At 36.3% G+C, this 24,328-nt stretch overlaps 1 protein-coding gene across 5 annotated transcripts in view; it reads left to right on the forward strand.

Annotated features, from left to right (window-relative positions):
• GRM5 (glutamate metabotropic receptor 5) overlaps positions 1-24,328 on the forward strand; it is a 246,112-nt gene that overhangs the window by 83,356 nt on the left and 138,428 nt on the right. For all 5 annotated transcript variants that reach the window (XM_027744597.2, XM_027744599.2, XM_039378599.1 and 2 more), the window contains one exon: positions 22,960-23,209. In XM_027744597.2, coding sequence (XP_027600398.1) covers positions 22,960-23,209 — 250 coding nt within the window. The remainder of the gene's footprint in view (positions 1-22,959; positions 23,210-24,328) is intronic.

A 24,328-nucleotide genomic window follows, 5' to 3' on the forward strand; every position in this document is an offset into this window, starting at 1 on the left:
TTCTCACTCTTCTCTCTCACTACAGCTGTGCAGGTTTTCTTTTCTTCTTCTTAAATATGTTATCACTGAAGCTTTACCAGCATCCCTTATGGGCTCAGCTTCGATCAGCGGAGAGTCTGTCTTGAAGGTATCTGTAATTGGCTCAATCCAAAAGGGAAAATGCTTCTTCTCACAGAAACTACTGTTGTGACTACCTGCTACCAAAACCTTGCTACATATGCCCAATACACTTTTGGAATCTACAACACTCTTTGTTGAAGTCTATCATACTTCTGCTCATAGTAAAAAAGCATGTCCAATAAACCTTGTCAAAACCAGAACTGAAGTTTATTGAGCCTAGAGAAGAACAGCTCTGATATTAAATTGTAGAAGTTTTATTTCCATTCAGAGAAGGATATTAAACATTTTGGGGTAAGAAGATTCTGAGATTAAATGCAGCTATGATACAAAAAGTCCATATTTATTCATTCCACTTTTCTATCATGATAAATTTGATTGACTTACTTTGCATTCCTTAACAGGGGAATTTGAGTAATAACTAATGTCTTCAAAGTGTTTTCGTGTCAAAATCCTTCATTGATGTAACTGAACATGAAAGAAACAAGACATAAAATCTCTTATAAAAGAATAATATAACAAATTATTTTGTACCAGAAGATGTATGAAGTCCATTTACTCAATTTCATATGTGTAACATTATGTATTACTACAATACTGCAGTTTCAATACATCAAAACAATGATGTGTTCTCAACAGAATAGTTCATAAATATTGAAGATTATAATCTTCGTCCAAGCCTGTTGAGTCTCATTTCATGCCACAGCTTGTTGCCAAGAGAAAAGTTTGCTATAGAGGCCAATGAAAAGTATTATGCTAAGGTTGGTTGCCTAGCATTTTTAGAGTGTTTTCTGGGGTGATGTCAAGTTGCTTTTGGCAGACACTGGGAGATCAGGTTGATACTTGGTCACAATTTTTATGGAGCAGAGACAGGGGAAGAAATACAAGGTCCCTCTATCAGCTGTGGAGATGGTGATGGATACAGTGGAGATTTCTTAATTTGCTTAACCACTCCCAGCTGAAAATGAATGAAATAAAAACCCTGAATCATGGGCAATAAACTAATTTCTGTCCATCAAGTCAGGAGTCCATGTATTTCATTCCATCACACTAGAGTGAGGCATCAGCAGTATAGGAGGGATTCTCCAACATTATAATTTAAAGGAGTTTTGGCCCTCAGAGCTCTCCATTTTGCTATGCCTCTGGAGTCATGCCTGTGTCAGATAACTAAATTTTCAAATTTAACTTTTGGGCCACTTAGTGCAATTAGTGAGTAGAAAGCAAACTGTCAAAGGGTTCCCATGACATCCTTTGATCTGACTTGTTTTAAGGTTTCATCTGAATGGTATTGTATCCTCAGCACGATTGGGAATGACGTTGATTATGTTTAAACCTACACAGTGTTATTCTAACAACAACTTTTTCCTCTGAAATGTATTTGAGAACTCAACTTGAAGAAGGGGAAAAAAAGAGGTGAAAACAAGGTAGTTCATTTTGGCAAGAAAACCAAAAACTTTTTATTTTGAAACAAGCCCAATATGAACCTTTTTGCCACTGCATCTAAATAAATACATAGTGGTGTTACATGAATCTGTCTACTTATCTTTATGTCTATGTTTTGAGCTGTCTGTGCATCTGTATTCATTCCTTTAAGGGTATTTTGTGGCAGACAATTACAGAAGAGGCTGTCTCCAATAAAGTCCTTAGAAAATTCAGGACTGAAGGAAAAGAAATAGGATACTGACTGAAATGCTTAGCCAGAATTTGAGCGATTTAAGTTCCACTCACTCACACACACACACACACGTAATACTCCCTTTGTGTGATAACTGGAAAATTTCCATGTTGAGCTTATACTGCCTAAAGAATTATTCCACCCTCCTTTTTCCCCTGCTGTGTTTTCCCATTGCTGGCTTGCACTGGCTCCATAAACAGCTTGGGAAAGGAAAATAAATTAGATTTTTGCTGTTACAATGTCATGAGTGTTATAGTGCTGGGGAAAGAAGGTGAGAAGGTGTGACTAGGAGAGGTGAGAGAGGGTATGACTCATGGTATTGGGAGCAGCATTGCTGCAGATTGACATGGTAATGACTATGCTTCTTAAACTCAGTACTTTGTATTTGTACATGAAGGAGCTACTTTAGCCACCAGAATTAACTCATGATGGATGTAAAGGAGACTAACAATTTTTTTTTTTGATACTAGTGGCTGTCACTGTAGCATTCTTTGATCCCTAAATTTCACACGAAGAAAAAGATACCCAGGGAGAAAACAGAATTCTAGCTCCTGTACCTACAGAACAGACCTAAATGATATCTGAGTAAGCTGGGAAATTTTTAGAACCTCCCAATTCTTGCAAATGTATAAGTGTTAACAAATCAGTGATATTTCCTAGGACTTGCTTTAGCTTTAGGAAAACTAAAAATTAGACATTTCAAATGTAATTAGAACAAGCAACTTATTCAGCTGATTTACCTGCTTTACTTCTTGACAGACTGCCTTTTCTCAGAAACTACTCAAGATTAGAGAATGCATTAGAGCTAAAGTTATTAAAAGATCTAAATTTCTGTCCCATGATAAAATTTGGGGTTAATAAGGAAAAATGGTTAGGGAAAAAAAGCCTAGGAAAAAATAGGAAAATACCATAGGAAAATATGGTTCAAGATATGTTTTGCACAGGAAATATTTTTTTTTAAATGAAGAACAAATGTAAATTTTGCCTTTCCAGTTACCAACACAGTAGAATCTTTTCCAACTCATTTACTTTGGTGCAGACTGCTAGAAAATTATGGGAAATATGAGAGAAAGTGAAGTTTTTATTGGTGGGACATTTCTTCCAGAAAGTATCTCTGACAGAAAATTCTACTTTGAGATCCATATTTTTTGCTTTATCAAGACTGGATCTATGTTACGGCCTGATAGATAACAAGGTCTTTTGACTTAGAGAGTTTATAGACTCCTGACAGAGAAAAGATAACGTAGATCAGAGGAAGAAAAGTCAGCTATTTTGGTTTTCTTAATTGCTTAAAAATTAAGTGATCATTTAATTGTTAGTGTATGAAATGTCACAAATTAAATCAGGCGATCTCTTATTTCATTCAAAGAGCCTGTGACACAGATATAAAAGTAACTGGGGTGTGCTGAGACCTCCTCAGTGTTTCCTTTCAGCCACTGCACATATCTTCCTATACAAATCTTCATAGTTATGATGCAAAGAATATGATTTGATTCTTTACCTTCAAAATTAAGTTAATGAACTTGGAAGAGGTTTAAAATCAGGATAAACAAAAATAATGGGTTCCATTTTAAGGAAGAAAGTGATCATATTGAGGTCATCAGCTTATATCACACTCTACATCACCAATTTTTCTTGGCAGCTACAGGGACAAGATTATAGTTTTGGGATGACCATGGAGGCTATTTCTAGTTGGAATTATTGCTCAGCTTTTTGCCAGCACACAGAGAAGAGGAGAAATGCTCCATAGTCCTCTCAGGTAGAGACAGTACCAGCCTGAATTCAAAGTCCTAAATGTGTGGGCAGGAAGGAATATATAGCTCTCAGGAAAAAGGTGGTTGGTGGTCCTTACGCTAACCTGTTACTTCAGTTTAATATGATCTTTTTGGCTTTTTGATGTTCACATGCCTATTCATAAGCTTATCTATGCTCTCTGTTTAGGTTTTGCTTAATTCATTTAGGTACTAGTCTTCTGAAAATCTCTTGAGTCCTCTTAGATATCATCCAGCCCATTTCACATACACTTGTTTGACTCAGTAAATTTTATCCTGTTATAAGAGCTTACATTTCCAGTCAATCTCAGGTCCATCTGTACCTCCTTCTGACCATTACCATCTGTTTTAGTTTCTGACCAACTGCCTTTGTCAATCTGACCAGTCTGTAAATCACACAGAATCTAAGCTGTGTGCCCTTATCTGTGTTTACTCATAGGAAAATACCCAAAGAGGACCTCAAAATTTCTTGTATGGCAAATACTTCTGCAAAATTTACTTCCATGATGATTTAAAGCCTAAACTTCTCGATATTTTTTTTTTAATTATAAAAAATTGAAATATAAAAAGAAAATATATAAAATAAGAAAGATTTACAAAATACCTCAAGCTTTTCTATGATTGTGTTTGAATATGCATCTGAGTATTTACTTTGAGAGCAGTCAGAAGATTTAGTTAGCTTGATGAAGGTTTATTATTTGAAAAATTTACTATGACTCCTAACACACTCCTATATTTAGTTGTGCTCTTTTATGAATTTCAAGAATGGTAGAAATCCAACTTAGATTCTGAACTCTGAATAACCTACTTGTCTGTTTGAAAAATAGCTATCTTGATATAGAGAATATTAAAAACTAATCATAGAGAACTTATAGAAATATGCTTTTAAATTTTTTTTGTAAATACTTGATCAGTTCAGGTCAGTTATTTGTGGGATCACATCACACTTTCCTTAAAAGTATTTTGGTTTCTTTCAGTTCATGCAAATTGTCACAAAACCTGACATGTTTCACCAATTATATCCCAAATTATATTTATTCCCCCATAAAAAAATGTGTAGGAATAATAATAATTGTTTTAATTGTGTGGTTCAGAGAGAACATAAGCGGATGGGATTTGTGTTGACCTCATAAGCAGAAAAATGGTTAACCATCTTGGAAGATGATGTCACTTTCATTAATTCTTTAGCAAAGAATTTCAAACTGTTGTTTTCTTAATTCAGTTTGTGTTCACAAGTAGCTCAAGAGTAGAAAATGGGCTACTTTTTCAACTAAAAGTTGATGGGCTCCAATAAATGATCAGTCAGTTTGTATTTAAATGGTCTGGTCCTTCTTCCAGTAAATAGTAAAAGTGTAATTGAATTATTCATGATCAGACTCACAATCTGATAAAAAAATGTATTTGCTTGTGTTATAGTGAATGTTAAAGATGATGTTTTGTTTGCTTATATTATTAATGTCTCATTTACATGACACCCTTCAGCACACCAAGCTCATGAGCTGCTAAAAGAAATTTGCTCTAAAAACTGTAAAATATGATTGTAAAGTCTGCATGACTTAAATGTCCAAAATGGGCACAACATCTCTGAAATTTTGAGTAGCTGTCTGGATATGCTCCTAATTGAAAGAAAGGACAACCCAGTCTACACACTATGCTCCTATACACTCAAGGAAAGAGGTTAAGTCCTATGAACTACTGAAGCAAACTATCCAATCCATACGTTTAACTGATCTTGGTTTTTGCTATTGACTGAGTAGGGAAGGTGAACATCTCTGGAGGCAATGCTGGAGTTCCCGGTTCCTCCAAAAGTGCAAGTCAATATAGCACATATTAGGTACCTTGTTTTGTTTGCCTAGTGGCAGCTACAGGATCTGTTCAAATCTTACCAAACATGTCTTTGATACTTAGCCAGTCAACAGTTTGACAGCACTTTTACCCTATTTTTTAGTGTCAGGTAGGCAAGAGTCAAAAGATGATGAAGAGCAGACGGGACATTTTTCAAAGGCAGGGAAGTTTCCGGGTGAGGGGAAGGGAGGTTTCCTCCTTGAATAACTTATATTTATATGCAGTTGAAGTATAAAATGTTCAAATACAAGGAAAATGGAACTTGATAACATGACAGGCAGTACTGTATGCTCAGTGCTTCAGCAATCAAATAATTATTGAGCTTTTGTGCGTCATGGTATTGAAGAGGTTTAAAGAGAGCAATAGAGTGAGCTCAAAGATTTCTATGAAGCATTTCTCCTAGGTGTCACAGAGCACAAAAATGTGTCTATTTAAAAAATGTAACTAGCAGGTGAAGGAGGTTGACATCACAGACTGATCAAAAGTGAAATTGATGTTTCATTTCATGTAGTGAGAGATGAGAGAATAAGGAAAGAGAAGCTGCTAACAGCCTTGGAAGGGAAAACAACTAGAAGTGAAAATAAGTATTTTGGCAGGGAGCCAGTGGAAAGATGAATTTAAGTACAGCTTTAACTATAAAAACAAATAATCCAGCTGGCTTTACTGGAATTACCTTAATTAAGCATATCCATAAATACATTGTTAATTTGGAGCTACAAATTTGGAGCTACCTGGAATACCCTGGGTTACTGGGGGGATAATATTACAAAAAAAAACCAAAAACCACAACAACCCAGAATACAATAGTTTATTTTAAATTTGTTAGAGGTACTTGCTGGACATCTGTTAGTGTTTGATAGTGTTTGGAACATATATTTCAAAATTCCACTACAGAATGTATTCTTTTGGACTTCTAAAAGGCTAGCTGTCCTTCCAGAATCTCTCTGCATGTGATAAGCAGGAAAGGACTCCTACTGGAAAATGTCAGCCTTTCTAAATCTCTAGGATGCCAGAGAGAGAGAGATACATTTAGCTATGATAGATAGATGTCTGCATTAATAACCAGCATCTTTGCTGAGGAGACTCCCTTGGGGATGCCATGTCCACATCAATGAAATGCCCTCAGACTGAGATGTATTATCTTGGCAGCTGTTGTGAAGTGAAAATCACAAAATCTGAGATGGTGATGCCTGCCAATACATATTAACAAATAAAAGAATGAAAGGAGATGCAACCACAAAAGTTGAGATGAAATAACACAGAGATTTGACAGACCCAGTAATGCAAGACAGCTCATTCAATGTGAAGGCTGAAAGTCTGTCCTGAATTTACTTTTTGGTCTATTACTCTAGAGCTTTTGCTTCTAGGTTGGTCAGCCATTAGTAAAGTCTATAGGGATCAGGTAATCTAGACTTTCATTTCCAGAATTGTCTCTTTCATATGACCTTGAACAAATTTATTTTTCTGGATTTATATAGGAGGTTTGTGTAACGGTTTTAAACTTTATCTAGTTTTCAGGGCTTTAAAGGCATAGTGAACAGTTAAAAGCCTTTCATAGCTTTAAATGCAAGCATCACACCTGTTCTTACACACACATGCAAACATGTTGTCTGGAAAAAATCATCTATTTGTAGACCGAATCAACTTGTCACTATGACTGATGAAAAACACATTTTGGGATTCCTTAGCTCTTTTATATTTCATTTCCTCCGTCCGGTTGCAGAGGGCAGTGATAAAGTGGCTTTGTTGGGTACCCAGCGTCCAGCCAGGGTCAACCCACTACAGACCCCTTAACATGTTGAAAAGCCACAATATGGTCCCCCTGTCACCTTTTCTTATCCAGGCTGAACAACCTCAGCTCTCTTAGCCTTTCAATAGTTATTGCCAAATACTACAAAATGTTTGTTAGCCAGTTAAGAAAGGTTTTACCATTTTAATCAAATTAACTATGTTTCCAGATATATTAATTTGGGCTTGAAGGTAGGAATTGCACTGAGAGGATATTATTAAAGAGCTAAGGATAACAGCCCTATTTCCCCACCTATGACTCAGTCTCCCAAAAGTTTTAAGCAAGAGTTTTACCATTAACACGATACAACAGAAGCTCAGCTGTTCCAAAGCCACTCTTTGCTTTTTTCTTTAATTAAAGAAGGAAGGAAGGCATTTCACTAGGATTAGCTTTGTGTGTAAAGGAGGACAAACCTCAGGACAAAAAAAAAATATTCAGTGTCAAGACTTCTGCCTACAAGGCTACTTTCAAATACTTTCACTGCTCAAGCAACAGTTGTCTACTAAAGCAAGTACAGAGCTAGGAGAGTACATACTGGAGTGTGTGGTTTCAGCAATTCCTGTTAGATTAACACTTAGGCTCTTCTTCAGGCATTTCCTTTTCTCCTCTGTTTTCCTGCAAAACATTTTAGCTTCAAATGCATTATATAGTTGATCAATTGATTAATTATTTATGGCTTGTCGTAATCAATATTTTGGAATGGCCCTTGAGGGTCAGCTATGTCTCACTTGAATGATGAGCAGAAATTAAGCAGTGATTATCTTCAGTTTTCTGAAACCCTAATGCTGCCCTTTGCTTTCCATTGTACCATCTGGCATATCTCGTGTATCCCTCTCTTTTTGTCTAATTCCAGCTTCGCTGATGTATATTAATGAATAGATCTTCATTCCGTAGAAAGACGTAGCATCAAACAGAGAGAGAAAAAATGGTTTCCTGCTCAAACTGGGACTTCATACAGAACTTCATACCAGTTAAAAATACAAAATACAAAATGCCATGCTGCACTGGTCTTGATGCTACATTTATCTAGATTGTGTATATGATCATTCTCAAAGATTTCTCTAATTTTCAGTAAAGCACTGACAGATAACTGATTAGTCTGGGAAACAATGGACTGTGACTTTTTAGGATGTCAGTTCTGTAAAGAAGGAGTTTGGAGCATTTACTTAATCATATTGTGTCTCAGGTGTCAAAGCAGAGAGCATGAGGAAATACTAACATTCATTTTTAGCTACCACATAGAGATCCTTTTATGACTCATTCAATAAATTGAAATATATTAAACTAATTATTGTCACTTTGGAGAAATAGATTTAGTATTGCTTTCTGTGTGGTTTAATTAGTTCAGTTCCCATGTTTCTAGATGTTACTTTTTTTGGTCTGTATTAATTCGAGTTATTCTTGTTTTATTTCAAGAATATGCTAATTTTGTTCTGTTAATTTTACTCAGCTTTGTTGCATTTCCATTTAGAGTCCTGTTGATGCTCATAACAGCATCAGTAAGGGCCAAAGGTTCTTAAGGAACATTAAATAAATGGAGTTGGACCAAAATACCATTAGCTTTTCAACCTGAATAAAGATGCATGTCCTCATGGGATTGATGTGTTTATAGTCTTTTCAAAATTAAAATTAAATTTTTTTATGACCCACAGAAGTGATAATTTGGAATGCCTCATCTTAATTCCTCTGTGTGGACTAGACTCTGGAAGTTGCATTACTTAGATGAAAAATTGCTAACCAATGCTAAGGTTAATAAAAAAAAGTGAAGAGTAAAACCTATACTTCAGATCAAGGACAGGAGGAGAGACAGGAAGAGCAAGACATTCTGTGATGCCTTCAGAGGTGGCATTCATCTAACCAAAGGTCTGTACTGTTAAAGCTTAGAGTTAAAGGAGATGAATCCTTGCTCAGCCAGATACAAACATATTGTTGTCTCTGGTACTGTAGGAAGCTGGTGAGCCTGAGTGTCTGAAGGCAATTCTTTCCCCCTCTCTCTAGGCACTAAATGAATTATGTCATTTGCCTTAGGACAAATATTTTGAATGTGCTCTCTTTCTTACCTATCAACACAACAGGTAGCAAGTAAAATTTCCAGTAACTACCAACTTCTTTCACTTTTACATTACCTAGCTTCCATATATTTAAACTCTTGTCAAGTTCTATACATTTAGAATGCAGAAAGTTCAGTGATTCCCGAGTTCCTCAAGTTTTCCAGAGCAGTAGTGGGAACTATGCAAAAAGTAGATGCAGGTCATAACCACAGTAAAACCACTTTTCCCCTGAACATCATAGAAGACATAGTCAGTGATACAAATTTATTTTGAATGCAGGGAGCAGAAGGGCTACTAGGAGAAGGAAGTTTTTTAAGTTTAAGAATGTTATGAATTAGCCCCGCAAGTGGCTGAACACCACAAAGCCTTTCGCTCCCTGCCTCCTGTGGAACGGAGGAGAGAATTGGGATAAAAAGGTAACTCTTGTGGGTTGAGATAAAGACAGCTTAATAGGAGAGAAAAGATGGACAAATAATACTTATGATAACAGACAATATAAAATAAGTGATGCACAATGCAATTGCTTACCACCCACTGACTGATGCCCAGTCAGTCTCCGAACAGCAGCCACCACCCTCTGGTCAACTTCCCCCAGATTTGTATGCTTAGCATGATGCCATGTGGTTTGAAATATCCCTTGAGCCATCTGGGGTTGCCTGTCCTAGTTGTGGTCCCAACTGCTTGTGCACCCCCAGCCTCCTCACTGGTGAGGTGGGGTGAGGAGCAGAAGAGTTCCTAACTTAGAGTAAGCATGCTCAGCAATAACGAAAACATCAGTATTCTCTCAGCATTATTTTCATATTGTATCCAAGCCAACACTGTACCAGTCAGTAGAAAGAAAATTAATTCTATCCCAGCTGAAACCAGGACAAAAAGGGTTCAGGGATAGGTAGGGATGGTCGAGGAATAAAAACTTATGGAAGGCAGATTTCTGAAGAGAATATTGGGTGAAGAATCAGAAGAAGACACAAGAAAGTTCACCTTTCATAATGATGCCACTGACTATACTTCAGGACTATATCTTCTATCTGGCTATAAGAAAGAAATTTGAAACAGAAGTGGAAATAAGCAGAACAGTTATTAAATAGTAGTACAATAGGTGTAATACAAATCAGTAACACACCTTCAAGGCAGTAACTACATTTATTTTGCTTTTCAATCCACCTACTGGCACACCATGGACTTATTATTCTGTTTTCAGGGAGGATTTCTTTAGTAGAAATTCTGACTTTTTTCAAAACTTATTCATTTTTTTTGCTTTTATTCTTTTGTTTCTCCCATCTCCCACTCATTTTCATTTTTTCCAACCATTGCAACTTCCTGTTCTATCACATTTTGAACATTTTGAGACTGAAAATGTCTTTCATTTGTATCTGCAGTGATTATACAATGTATCATGCTCCTTTGATCCTGGATTCTATGCGTTACAGTGAAGTAGATAATGGCAGAACAGTTGTAAATGGAAATAAAAAGGGATTAGTGTCACTGGATTCTCTGAACAGTAATCAAGTTCTAGTTGCAACAGATGATACTGATCACCCTTTCCACAGACACAAACAAAAATCTTCCTCAAGGGTTTAAAATTCTAGTTTGTCCATTTGTCCCCTGTTACTTAGTTGCTGAGTACTACATGATTATTTTCTGCTATAACTCAGAATGCTGGAGGCACTTTGCCACCTCCCCTCTGTCATAAATCCAGGTGCTGTGCCTCAGAGAGGGGACACATGATGCCATGTTCAAATCAACATAACAACATTAACTTTTATGCAGGAACTATACCCAAAAGAAAAACAATTGTCATTAATGCTACAATATATATTAATGATAAGTGGACAAACATGCACGAGTTCCCTAATACAGGAACACATACGGGGATGAACCCTGTCACTTGGAGCCAGCAGGCATTGTTGCAGAAGTTTTCCACATGCCAGCCTTGTTAATGTTATTTTTACTAATTTATACAGCTTACAGAAGCCATTGGTTAAAATTACCTACATTATTCATGTACTTTACAGAATTACAAATCATTCACATGCTATGTGGAGAGGAATCTCTGCAAAGCAGTTCTTCGTATACAGACCAACAAAGCCCAGTGCAAATCTTCCCAAACATATTTATTGGAGAATTAAAGCTGTTTGCTCATAACAAATTGGAAATCTGTGGTGCAGAAATATTATGCATAACCTTATAAATCAGATTAACTGGTGTTCCTTCTTTCATACAATAAATTCCATAAGGAGCATCTGTTCAAGCCAGTGCCTGATGCCTTGGCACCAGATCAGAGAGCTTGCTGCTTTCTGCACTAATTTTGGAATCTGGTCCAAGTGGGAACATCATTACTTAAAGTCAAATCTATTTTACACTGAGATTAACACAGTGTGATACCTGCTCATTGTGGTCTATTAGTCCTTGTACCATTTGAGCAGTCAGCTGTGGTGTGTTCAGTGGCTCGTCTGCTCCGTTGTAAATGCTGCTACATTTCATAACATTGACATTCAACACGGCTGTGGACTGTTTTAAGCAAACACACCATTACAATTGATGAGGCAATTAGAAATGCAAAGAGGTATGAAAAATCAAAGAAGTTTGTCACAAAAACTGATCTGGTTTTTAACTAGCATTTCATTGAATTTGACAAGAAAAATACTCATTTGTTACGAAGACAATGTGAAAGTTCTTTGAGAAAAATCTGTTTAAGACTGAGGATGAATAACTGGAGGGACAAACTGCAAAGGAATGTAATGGGGTCTTCATGTCCTATATAAAGTGTGGAGGTCAATAAAGCTAAGATGATCCCAGCTTGGGGGCAAGAAACCGGAATGCTTTTTTGGACTTACAAGTTCATATTTAAAGGGTTTAGGGTCTATATATTCAACAAGGGGTTGTAACTATTACAATTAGAGGGTCTCAGGGGATGATGTAAGGGGAAAACCCAGGTTAACAAATTTGGGGTCTTAACACATACATCATAGGGGAAAACCCACTTTATCTTAGGGGATTTTCATGGGGGAAAGACATTCACATCTCGAGACAGGATTATGCAGGGAGGAACAGATACAATAGGACATGTGATAACATTATGTAAAAAGTCTCTTCACATCCTGCAGGAGAAGGCAGAAAAATTCCACAGAGATGAGGTCAATAAAAAGGGTTTTTCCCAGCTTCTGTAGCCTACGACTTTTTGCAAAGACTTTTGCAAATCTCTCTCTGCAGATATTATAGTTTGAGATCCAACAATAAAGAACAGAAGATGAGTTTTAGATATAACTGACTCAAGGAAAGGATCCAAGGTGAAATTCTGTTATGTAACTCAATTATGGAGGTGCTGTCTTTCTTTGTCTTTATGGTAAATGTTAGTTTGAACTGTATAACAGAATCTAGAATCAGATTTGTAGTGATGGAGTCACTTGAATGGAGAAATGTTCAACTGAGGCTTGGGATCCAGACACATAGATATGAACGCAACAGGTACCTAAATCATACTGAAATAAGAGGCTGATTTTTGCCCTAGCTGCTTAAAATGAAACTTAACTAGTTTTGCAGAGTCATCGATTTACAATAATGAAGCATTAGATAATATCCCAATTCTTAAACTAGTCAACATATGTATAACATCCCAAAAAAACTGAAATGAGGTAACACTACCTATCTCAAAAGAGAAACTGAGGAAAGAGCTCGGCCAACAGCATTTCACTTCTTCCAAAAATAAACAATTGTTTGCAAGAAATGAGTAATTTTCTTCTAGTGTTGCAAAGAAGGGACAATGTATTCTTAAAAAATAAATCATAAGCCAACCTATCATCTAGTTCAAAGCATTTGTGAAGAATGAGTGACTGTATCTTAAAATTATTTTTTACTATCCCATATGAATGGTCTAAGCATACTTTGAAGACATGAATCTAAAAGTCCTTTGTTTTAGGTACAAAAAGGACTTTAAAACTTTATTAAAACTGTATTTCTCACTTATTAGCTTTCTAACAGGAGGCATAAGTTCAATGGCTTTTTTACAGATCTGCTTTGATTCTATTTTTAATTGGTATTTCCAACACTGATTTGAATTATAATAAACAGAGTACAGTTATTAAATCTGTACACAGTACTATGTTGGATGGCACTGCTAGGACAGAATAATCTGGATGAAGAATGATTGACTGAGAAGCAGTTCTGTAGAAAACAAGACCTAGTAATTAAAATGTATAATGTTAAAATTGAGTCAACAGTGTCATTCCATTGTTAAGTATGGCAAATATCCTATTGAAAGTATACAAAGAAGTAATAAGTTTAAGAGGCTTGAAATAGCCTTTCAATTTTACTCTGCCCAGGCCAGGTACAAGATGGAAAACTACCATATCTTGAAAAAACCTGTACATCGTCCTGGTTGGACATGAACCAATTGACAATCACCCACAAGAAAACCAGAAATATGAAAAGTGTAGGAAACAGGATCATCAGATTAAAACTAGACTTGTTTAGTCTTAGAAACATAAAAAAAATTAAGTGGACACATGGTGATTGTATCAAAAACTGTTAAGGACTTCTGAAAATATCATTTTGAGAAGCTATTCTCATATTTGATAAAAAATATATAATAGGCGTAAATTAAAAGAGAATATAGAAGAACAGATTAAGAACTAGGGAAGGAAAACTTATGAATAGACTAGTTTGGCTTGGGACAGGCTGTCCAAGCTAGCAGCGATATCACCACTGCTGGGAGCTTCTAAACCAAAATTTACTCTGTAATTTTTTAATAAGTAATTATGCTTTTGATGAGGGTTGGCTTAGTCTGAAATTCAGTAGACCACAGAATCACAGAATGGGTAAGGTTGGAAGGGACCACAGTAGGGTCATCTGGTCCAACCTCCCTGCTCGAGCAGGGTCATACTAGGATATATGGCACAGAATCGCAAGTCTTGTTCATCTCCAGTGAGGGCGGCTCCACAAGCTCTCTGGGCAATCTCTTCCAGTATGTGGTCACCCACAGTAAAGAAGATCATATTCAACCCTGTTGTATTACTATTTTCTTCTTCAGTTTCTGCATCCAAAAGCTGAGGATGGTAGTGTCCTAATAATACCCTCTGAAGTTACCGTTTAAAAACTCTCCATATCCCTAAGATACTCAAATGCATTTTTCAAATATTCTGGTAAGATGCAATCTACAACTTAGAGGCAAAAAATATCCAACATGTTCCTAAAGTGAGAGGGGCATCTGCAAGAAAGCGACTTGTCACACAGTATAGGCCTTCTCATTTTACACAATATACTCCAAGAATTATTAATATGTCCCAAGAAACTTCATATTACCCCCTTCAAAATCTTTTGACAAGTACTCCTGGGAAATTCAGTCAATAAGCCTGTTTTTCAGTTACCAAACTAAATATTCATGGCTTCCTGACAGACCTCCCTTCTCTCAGAGTTCATATCAGAAGAGTCACAAAACTCATTCTTTTCCCAAATGAATGTTCTGAATATGAATGTGCATAGTCATTTAAAGTGTAAGTAAGGTGCTCTCTTTAGAGTAGCCTTGCCATCATCTTCAGCTACTGTTCAGAAACTGTAGGTGCTGTTTTTTAAATGATTGTTAGACAAACAGAGTTATTATTACTACAATAAACATGATGTGGCCATTGTTAAAATGAAGCAAATGTGAGTTTTTGTGAGGCAAAAATGTCATGTTTCATTCAGTCAGATCACCATAAATGTGACTCTCTTTACTACAGTTATGTGAGTTTCCTATAGTACATTTATTCTTGCACCATCACTCTCAGGAAAACATTTTTACTTCCATGTCACATATGAGGATAGAGGGCAGAGAGAAAGGCATTTACCAGAAAACTCAAGATTAATTGAAGGCCTTCAGAATCTATCTAATCCCTGACTTACACTTCTTTTTGCTGGATAACTTGTGGTATTGCTGACCTACTGCAGGAGCAGAATAAGACCTCAGAAAAGACCAGATACAAACCACAGCAGTGTTAAGAATTAATATTACATAAAAGTATGTTCCAGGTTTTGAATAAATGGAAGCATAATGTCTTTCATTTGTAGAAGGGGTCAAGTCTTTTGAGAAATACAATAATTAATAGCCGAAACCAGAACTGGGAATAGATCCGAATGCCAGTGAATAAACCCCAGGCAGCTGCACTCCTGGGAAATTCACAGTGAAGGGTACAGAATCATAGACCAAAGAGTTCCCACTGCAAAGTCCTCTCATTTCTGACATAGTATTTTTCTCCTGAAAGAAATAGCCTCCAGTCCAGTACTGTCAGTCTCATGTGTTCTCATTTCTATCTGAAAATCAAACAAAAAATGGAGTGTATAACCCTAAAGGAAAATGAAAGAAAACTTAGAGTACCCCTAGAGTCCACTCGGAATTGTGCTATCATTAATGATTTCACTTTGAAATGACGCAGGAAATATATAAGGGACATATCTTAGAGTCGGGCAGATAGAAAGAGCAATTTCAGAAACAGAAGATAAAGAAAAATTTTATTCTCTCCAATCTGAAAACAAGCAGAGCAATCAGAGGTGGTAGCATGTTTCTGCAAGAGCTGCTGAATTTAAAATCCTTTAGTAGACATTAGTGTGAAGTAGGACTTCAAACATTGCTCAGTGGACAAGGCCACAAAGCCGCAGACGTGCCAGTTAGCAGGAAGGATGAAAGGAAGCATATGGAAAAGGCGGTTTCCGCAGGGTTCCCTTTGCTCACATAACAGCAGTATTTAAATGAGTCTTTTAAAGTTACGAGGTGATAATTTAAAAATAAACAAAAGTGAGATGCATTAAATTGTTAAACTAGGTCATCATTATCTTAAGAGAAATTAATTTATTACTTCAAAATAGCCCAGAGAAGAGGAGAAAAAGAAGAGAAACTTTAATATCAAAATGATACTTATGAACTCTCTTAGATTAGAAGATAATGAACAGATTAATTTAATTTAATTAAGTACAGTTATGCTTGAAGTGTATTGTATGTTACTTCTCTAAAATAATTTAAAAGTTGGTTACTTTAACAAATACCTTATGAATAGAGCTAATCTAAGTGCTTTTAGATGTCAGAAAATACCTAGTAGCTGAAACTTAAAAATATCACAGAAAAGAGTTAATTAATTTCTTAATTAAACATCTTAAATTTATTTTTAAATTCTGAACAGTTTAGTTAATTATTTTTGGAATAAAAATAGTTTCTTGATTCATAATACATATTTGGTTTTATTTTAACTTTTTAGAACATAATATGAGGCTTATATCAAATGATAAAATGGTCAATATCTAAGTTAAATATTGTAAGATCTTTTCAACACATTATTTCAGTGGATTGAATTTTAAGAGGATTAGAAGTGAGGGGTTTTGATTAGCTAACACTTTTGTTACTATGAAAATGTTTCTTGTCCTCAAATGTAAAAACCTGAAAATCTCAAAATTGTTCACAGAAAAGGAAATTAAGCTCATAACTCACGCAATGTCATGATAACTAATGTTTTTTTTTATATTGACGCATCTTGAGTTATCTTTGAATCTATCAAACCACCAGGGACATAGGCAATTCTTTTGGGTCTGAGTTTTATTAGCACTTGGCAATAAGTAAATGCTGTTTGAAGAGCTTTCAGTATGAATAGGAAAGATTAATATCCAAGAAAACAGATGTGTGAGTTCTCCGCTATCATATAGAGAGCTAAGGAGACATCTAACTGCAGCCATCGGTGGTTTATGTCCCCTATGAGGCGTTAGATGTTAGATTGTATCCTCCACATCACTTTGAGATTCTCTGTGCTTACGGAAGGCAAGTATAGCAATTTTAAGGATGGAATAGGTACATTACTTAATTTAATCACTGAGGGAATTTTTGCCTTGTGCCGCACCTTTGCTGTTTTCTAGTTCTCTGATACCTCTCCAAGCTCAGCCAACATTGTCTGAGTGCTTTGCTTCAAAAGTCATTTCATTGGAGAAATGTTGCCACTTGGTACTGCATGAGGAACAACAGATAAAACTTCTTGACAATTCCTGCCAAAGACCATAACCACACAGCAAAACAACTCCCGTGTGAGATCTAATTGCAGGTGTGAGATCTAATGTAACAGGCCATATTTTCATCAAGAGGTCTTTCACCTTGGCTGCGTGTTGTTCTGTGCCACAACCCTGCAGCAGCCTTATGAGGAAGCTGTTTCAAAGTGAGGCCCCAAATGAGGCACAGCACTGTAAACACAGCATGGTGTCGTGCTAAGGAAAACCTGGTGGGACTTGTTCTGGGTAGGTGTCCTTTCACCAGAGTAGCATTTGTGTAGTTGTATTACAAATGTCAGAAATTAGTTTAAGTGATTGTTACGGAAGAGATCTGGTTGGAGATATTTAAGTGCAATATATTTTGAGGAACTACTGTAATTGAAGGTATTTTAATGGGTTGCTTTTTTTTTTATTCTTTATTGTTTTACACATATATGTTTAACATAGAAACTGAATTTCCATTTAAAAATAATTTAAATAAAATATTTGGATCAAATGAAAACAAGTTGGGTTTTATTTTCTTTTTTCTTTTAACACACATAGACAACTCCAGAATTTCAAGCATATGTGTTTTGATTTCATTTGGTTTGTACCCCTTAGAATGAAATAACACTCTATTGTCCTGTTCTATTTGCAGACATATCCACCAGAAGGCTGTGATTTTGATCATATTAGATCAGTAACATGTGACTGCTTTAACTGCTTGAAAGATTTGATATTATGTCCCTATTCTTAGTAGTGATGTACTTTAAAAGACTCATAGTCACACAGTTAAATGTGGAAAATATCTAGTAGGTACCAGTAGTAGCAGGTACAAAACAGGTGTTTTACCATGATTAATTTGAATTGTAACAGTCAAAGACACCTCTAAAATTTCCATTTGGGAAATTATTCTACACCCCATATCCTCAACTTCAGAAAGATCATCCTCATAATCAACCAACATGTTGCCTTTCATAAATACCTTCTATTACTCCCACATGCATTTTCAAAATTATACTTACTACTATACCTTTTTTTTTTTTTTTGGTATTTCTGGCAATGTTCATCCTTTTGATGCAAAGGAAAGCTAGTAAAAAAATGAAACTCTGTATTCCCTATACTGCTTGCAAAACATATACTGCGAATTTTAACCTGACTTGACTTCTTGTCTGTGGCTCAGATACAGCCTAGAATATTATTCTGGTTTGCTCTTCCTTTTCTCTAGAAATAATGATAGCATGTCTGCTTAAATAAATATGCTTTGTGACAGGTAGGATTATTACCAGCCTAATGAATGACATAATGCATTTCTTCTCTTTCAATCGAGGCTCCTTTTCTTTTACTTTGTGAATTTTTGCTGTGTCCTGCCAGAAGCAATTTTACATCCTAAATCTCTCCTAAAGGTTGATGCTCATCTATGCTCTCTGAAACTCTCTTTTAGACCAAACAACTATCTGATAACAATTTGCATGTACAGCTATTGATAAAAAGCTCCTGTATTCAAAAAGAAATGTGTGACACTCCAAAAATGACTAGGCAGGAGAAAATGTAGTCCATTATTCCGTTTGGTTGTAGAGACTTTTTATATCATATTGATAACTTTTAATGTGATAGAGCAGATGTCCATGCATTTTGTTAATTATTTTAAGAATAAAAATGTTGTTTTCCTGTGTAATTCACATAAGATCTTAATGATTTATGGTTAGGTAGTTTAATTGGCTCAATTGTTGAGCAGGAGGAGCAGCAAGAGCAGCCTGCAGTTTGCCTGACCCTTTTCTATCAGATTGAAGTATTATTATGTGCTGTACTATATTAAGCTTCATCTGGAAAAAAGCACAATCTGTTCTTTTTAAGCTTCTTAATAGTTTCTAGTACTGATTCATGGGAAGTGGAACTAACAGATTGTTATAGTTAGATTGTAGGTGGGGACACATATGCTTGAGTTTTGAACAAAATTCCAGCTCCGAAGCACAGATAAGTTTTTTGCATGACGATGTAATTGATTTTCTTTTTTTTTTTAAACATACTGCACCATATGGGAGTAGTTTTTGAACTGGGTTTAGGGCCAGACATTCAGGTAGACAACATGCAGGATTCAGGTTGATGTTTTAAAAGAACCCAGGGGCCAGTTGTCTCCATGAGAATATTTTACAAAAGTCATCAACTGCTAACAGTTCTGATTACACCACAGAGAGACAAACTTTCAAGGGGACAGGAACATCTACTAAAAAATTTTGATACCTCCTCCAGCAGAACCAGTTACAGACAGAGATGTCTGTTTCTGAATGTTGAAAAGCATTTGGTGGGGGAAGAGGAGCTGAATATAAATTGACCATACATGAGCTTCAGTCTGTATTGTTTGCCAAGTCTTTTCTGCTGAACTGGAACTAAACAAGAAAAAGCAAACCTTCTGTTTAATGTTTCCTTAGGATCTTTAAATTTAGAGGTGGGAACCAAATAGCTGAATGGATAAATTCCCAGTATGTAGGCAATTTTCATCACAGGGTACTTACAGAAGATGTTGTTTTGTTTCCAGTTTAGGAGTTCTGAATTAATTTTCACTTGGAAGTGAAACTAAAAAACTCCTTCTCAGAGTAGGGCTGCATAAGACATCACCATTTTCCATCCACGTGTGCAAATCCTGAAGTCCCTATATCCTTCTTCTAATGTCATAGACCTGGCTGAACAATGGGAACTGCCCCATCAGCAAAAACTTGCTCTTGCTGTGGCAATTTTGGTGATATTGCTACAGGTATGCCACAGTACAAGAATGAAATGTCCGTGAGGAGGCCAGTTCCATACGTAAAGCACAGAGATCCTCTTCCACTGTGATCCTCAGGAAAATGATATTATCTAACTTACCATTTTCACACCCTCATTCCCTCAATGCTACATGTATATGTTCATGCACATACAGGTTTTATTCAGGAAGAAAGATAGCCCACAGAAAATTTATCCTAATATGTCGTGCAAAGGAGTTTAACAAAAAAGTATTTTCTTTTTCCATCAAGGAGTGTTCATTATCCCCACAGTATAGCTCAAACTAAATATATGTACCTCATCAAACCTCTTGCACAACAGGAGAATTCACTATGAATAATTAATCAAGTAGAGTTTAATCAGCAAGAGTACCACTGATATATTTGTATGAGTGTCTTGAAGCAAAGCTGCTTTGTGTTTTCATCAAATCTCCCTTGAGGTCATGTTATAGAGCTGTAGTTTTCCCAGTTTGAGAGCTCAGTCACTCTCATATTTGGACTACCAGGATGTTTCTCTTCCAAATATTGAGAATTTAACACTTTGCTAAGTACCCTTGGTAGTTTAACATGTTTCCTGTGGTTTTGGATGGCACATAACATTCTATATGGTTTCACAAAATCTCCCTGCCTTCATACTTGATGAAATCATGATGTTTGTGCCAGAGCAGACTTTATTTGTTTGGAAAAGAAATGATGCACTTCACACTCCTTGGAAGACCTACAATTTTTCGGTACTGTAATTATAACTACTCTCAGCTTTATAACAAGTCTCAGGATAACAGTTTGTATGCTTATAACACTTTCAAACCAAGACTGCAGTATATGGAGCATTGAAGTTATACAGTTCTGTAATTCAATTAGATCTGGACAGGAATTTTCTATTGAGAATTTTTTGACAGAAGAGGAGGTCTTCAGAATTTCAATCTCTTTGAGATACTCTATGGAACAGTTTTTCCTCAGACTTTCACCTTCTATGGCAAAGATTAATAGGGTCTCTTTTTCCTTTTTGTTTTGTATTAGAAAAGTGAAACAGAACATTTAATGTTGATCCAGATTGACCTAAATGAGAATAATTTTAAACAAAGTAGTGCATTGCCTGTCAGCTTAATTTTATTTTAGAAGGCCTCAGAGCCTACTGGGAGTTAAATATGATTGACCCCCATTTTTCCTTCAGACTAACTTTGGAGGCTATAATACATATTTCATGAGACACTATGTTTATGACCTCTGGCTGAACTGCTTCAGCATCTCATGAGAATCACTTGATGCTCATGTATCACAGGAAACAATTTGCCCTAAGGGCATGACACGTGGGGAAGCACTGTGCACCTGATATAAAACTCACAGGAAGCACTGCAACAACTGAGTTTAAAAATCCAATGGCATTTTGTGAAGGCACAATTTACATAGTAATATGTTTTCCATTAGGCCTAATCACAGCAGGGAGGAAAATGAAAGTCCTAATAGTTAAGGAGATCTGCATTCAAGTTGCCATTCTAGTTGGATGCAATTTGGAAATTTAACAGTCTCAAAGTCTCAGTGATTCATTCCTGATGTAAAAGGAAGATAATGTTATTTCTTGTCTTCTGCTCTTTGTCTCTTTTGGCTATTTGGATGGCAAGATCCTTAAACTGAAGACTATATTTACATTCATGTTCAGTGCTGAGCATAGCAAAGCCTCTGAGTTTTAGCACCAGTGATAGGAATGAATCCCCAGATGGGCAAGCTGAATGTCTGATGGCTCTAATGTCCAAAGTCAAAAAATCAGATGGCAGTCCAAATACACATGCCTGATTCTCAGTGCTTCACATGCATTTTCATTGTCAGTGCTTCTATGTACTTGCAACTACGCTGGTAAGAGAGAGCATTTTTCTTATAGATTTGTGAGCTAGCAAATGTGTGAAGGATCAGAAGTCCCTTTCAACAGCATCACTACACTCACAGTTTTATTAATTAATTTACTGATTATGTTTCTGTGGACTATTACTGAGGGGTTAAGGCAATATTTTTGAGAAGTATTTCCTGACTTAAAGGCCTTCTTATTTAAATGAGATATGAAACAGATTTCAGCAGCCAGATGGAGAAGCACAGGGAACCAGAGATACAATCCTGGTCAGGAGGACTGTCAGTGGTATCGGTATATTCACTGCTAAAGCATTATGACTTTGTTGTAGGCCTGGCAGTAAAGAAAGTTTCTGTGATGATACAGAATAAAGAAAATAAATGTATCTGTCTGTTAATATCTGTTACCAGTTTACCCCCATAGAAGAAGAATAGATTAAAAAAAATATGAAGTGTTTCCCATTGATATGCATTTAATTCAAAATACCCCCAGAAAAACCACCAAAAGCACCTTTAGTTCATCTGTGGTCTTGTGATCCCTGTAATGCTAATCCTCAATTTTGTCACTCATTCTCAAGCAGAAGTTCTTCTTTCAACAAAATAAGTTGAAGGAATATAACTAAACTATAACTAAGAAACTATAACTAAAAAAATGTTGCATTTCAGATTGCATTATGAACAAGTTGATGTTATTATCCTTTTTTTTTTGCTTATATTTAAAATATTACACCTAAAAAATTATTCTCAACATATATTTTTTAATTTCCTGAAGTAAACCCCAGAGCACTTGACCAAGTTTACTCAGCTTAAGAGAATCAGAAGAGATTGTAATTTATACATACATTGTTTTACATATTGTGGACCAGATCCTCACAGGTAGTGAGGCACTTAACAGCCTTTGGTTTCAGCAGAGATGCAAACTCTTAAAGACAAGTGAGTTTTCTAGGAAAATTTGTTGATCTTGTCTTGAAAAATGGAGTTATTAAAATGTTAATATGATTTTGCTAAGATTGCTACAGTGATCTCTGTGCAGATATGTAACATATTCTTTAAAATATCTGATGCTTGTGAAGGAAAAGCTGCTGCAAATTTTAATATGTGTGTCTATGTTTCTGTTTGTATTTAGGAAACTATGGTGAAAGTGGAATGGAAGCTTTCAAAGATATGGCAGCCAAGGAAGGGATCTGCATTGCACATTCCTACAAGATCTATAGCAATGCTGGTGAACAGAGCTTTGACAAGCTGCTGCGAAAGCTTCGGAGCCACCTGCCCAAGGCAAGAGTGGTTGCTTGCTTCTGTGAAGGCATGACTGTGAGAGGTCTCTTAATGGCTATGAGGCGCCTGGGACTTGCTGGAGAATTTTTGCTGCTGGGCAGGTGAGTAATACCATGCAATTATAGCCAGCCTTTTTAGTGAGTAGGGGAAAAAAAGAATACAGTCCAGTCAAGTATGCATAAAGCATGTACTTGTGGTCTCTCCTATGCCTGCGCATATCTAAAAGATAGAAAGAGTGTCAGCTGGGTCATAGCAGTACATATCCTATGTATCATTCTTATGACACACCAGGTAAACACAAGTCTGCTTGTCCAGTCTAAACAGCTTTGTGTAAGGGAAGGTTGACACATAAACCTTTGATTTATATCACACATTTTGTTCACTGCAGTTTAAAATGCATCATGTGCTTATACAGCCTGAAGCTATGTCTCATTCAAGTAACTCTGTGTTAAGAATTGATGATGTGGTCTCTGGCTGGACCTGAAATAGATCTTCCCAAAACAAAGAGAAACCTTTCCTTTCTGAGACAATGTGCTGACATGTGCATACTATTCTAAAGGGAATATGTAGGTAATCCTTCCTCTTAGCTCAACATCAGCATTTCCTTTCTGAACCACCAAAGGGAAAAAGGAAAATTCACTCAAATGTGTTCACCGGAAGGAAAAGACCCTGGGCTAGTAATTACTAGAAAAGTAATGATACTGATGTAAACCTAATGAGATCTTTACACTTACCCTTTATTCAACAAGTGGATCCTAAATGAGACAGGAAAAATGATGTATTGAGCACAAAATGGAGTACACCAGGAGTCAACTAATGTAATGCACTGACTTTTCAGTACATTATTAGAAGGATGATCTCATGCTGTCTCAAGCATGAATTCTACAGGAGCACTTGTAAAATGGTGTCTGTGAAACCAGAAGTTCTAGTGAGAGCTTCAGGGAAACTTTCAAGGACTGTGCTGACAGCTGAGTCAGTCACTAACTGACAGGACACCAGCCTCTGTTCCCAATCTGACCTGTTGCACACAGATGTCCTTTCCCCTTGGGAAAGCACAGGCAACAGGCAAAAATAGCAGCTTTTGTCTCTGCCCTTCCTCTTTGCGACCAGCCTACATTTTGGCATTTTAAGACGTGAATGTCTTAATTCTTTCTCTGATTTATGGCAACAGTCTCCTTTCAAATACATTTTATCTGTAGGCCCTTCCATGGACTATCTTG

The sequence above is a fragment of the Pipra filicauda genome, unplaced genomic scaffold (assembly GCF_003945595.2).
Source record: "Pipra filicauda isolate LSUMZ 115617 unplaced genomic scaffold, ASM394559v2 scaffold141_size4267151_pilon, whole genome shotgun sequence".
In the NCBI taxonomy this organism is placed as follows: domain Eukaryota; kingdom Metazoa; phylum Chordata; class Aves; order Passeriformes; family Pipridae; genus Pipra; species Pipra filicauda.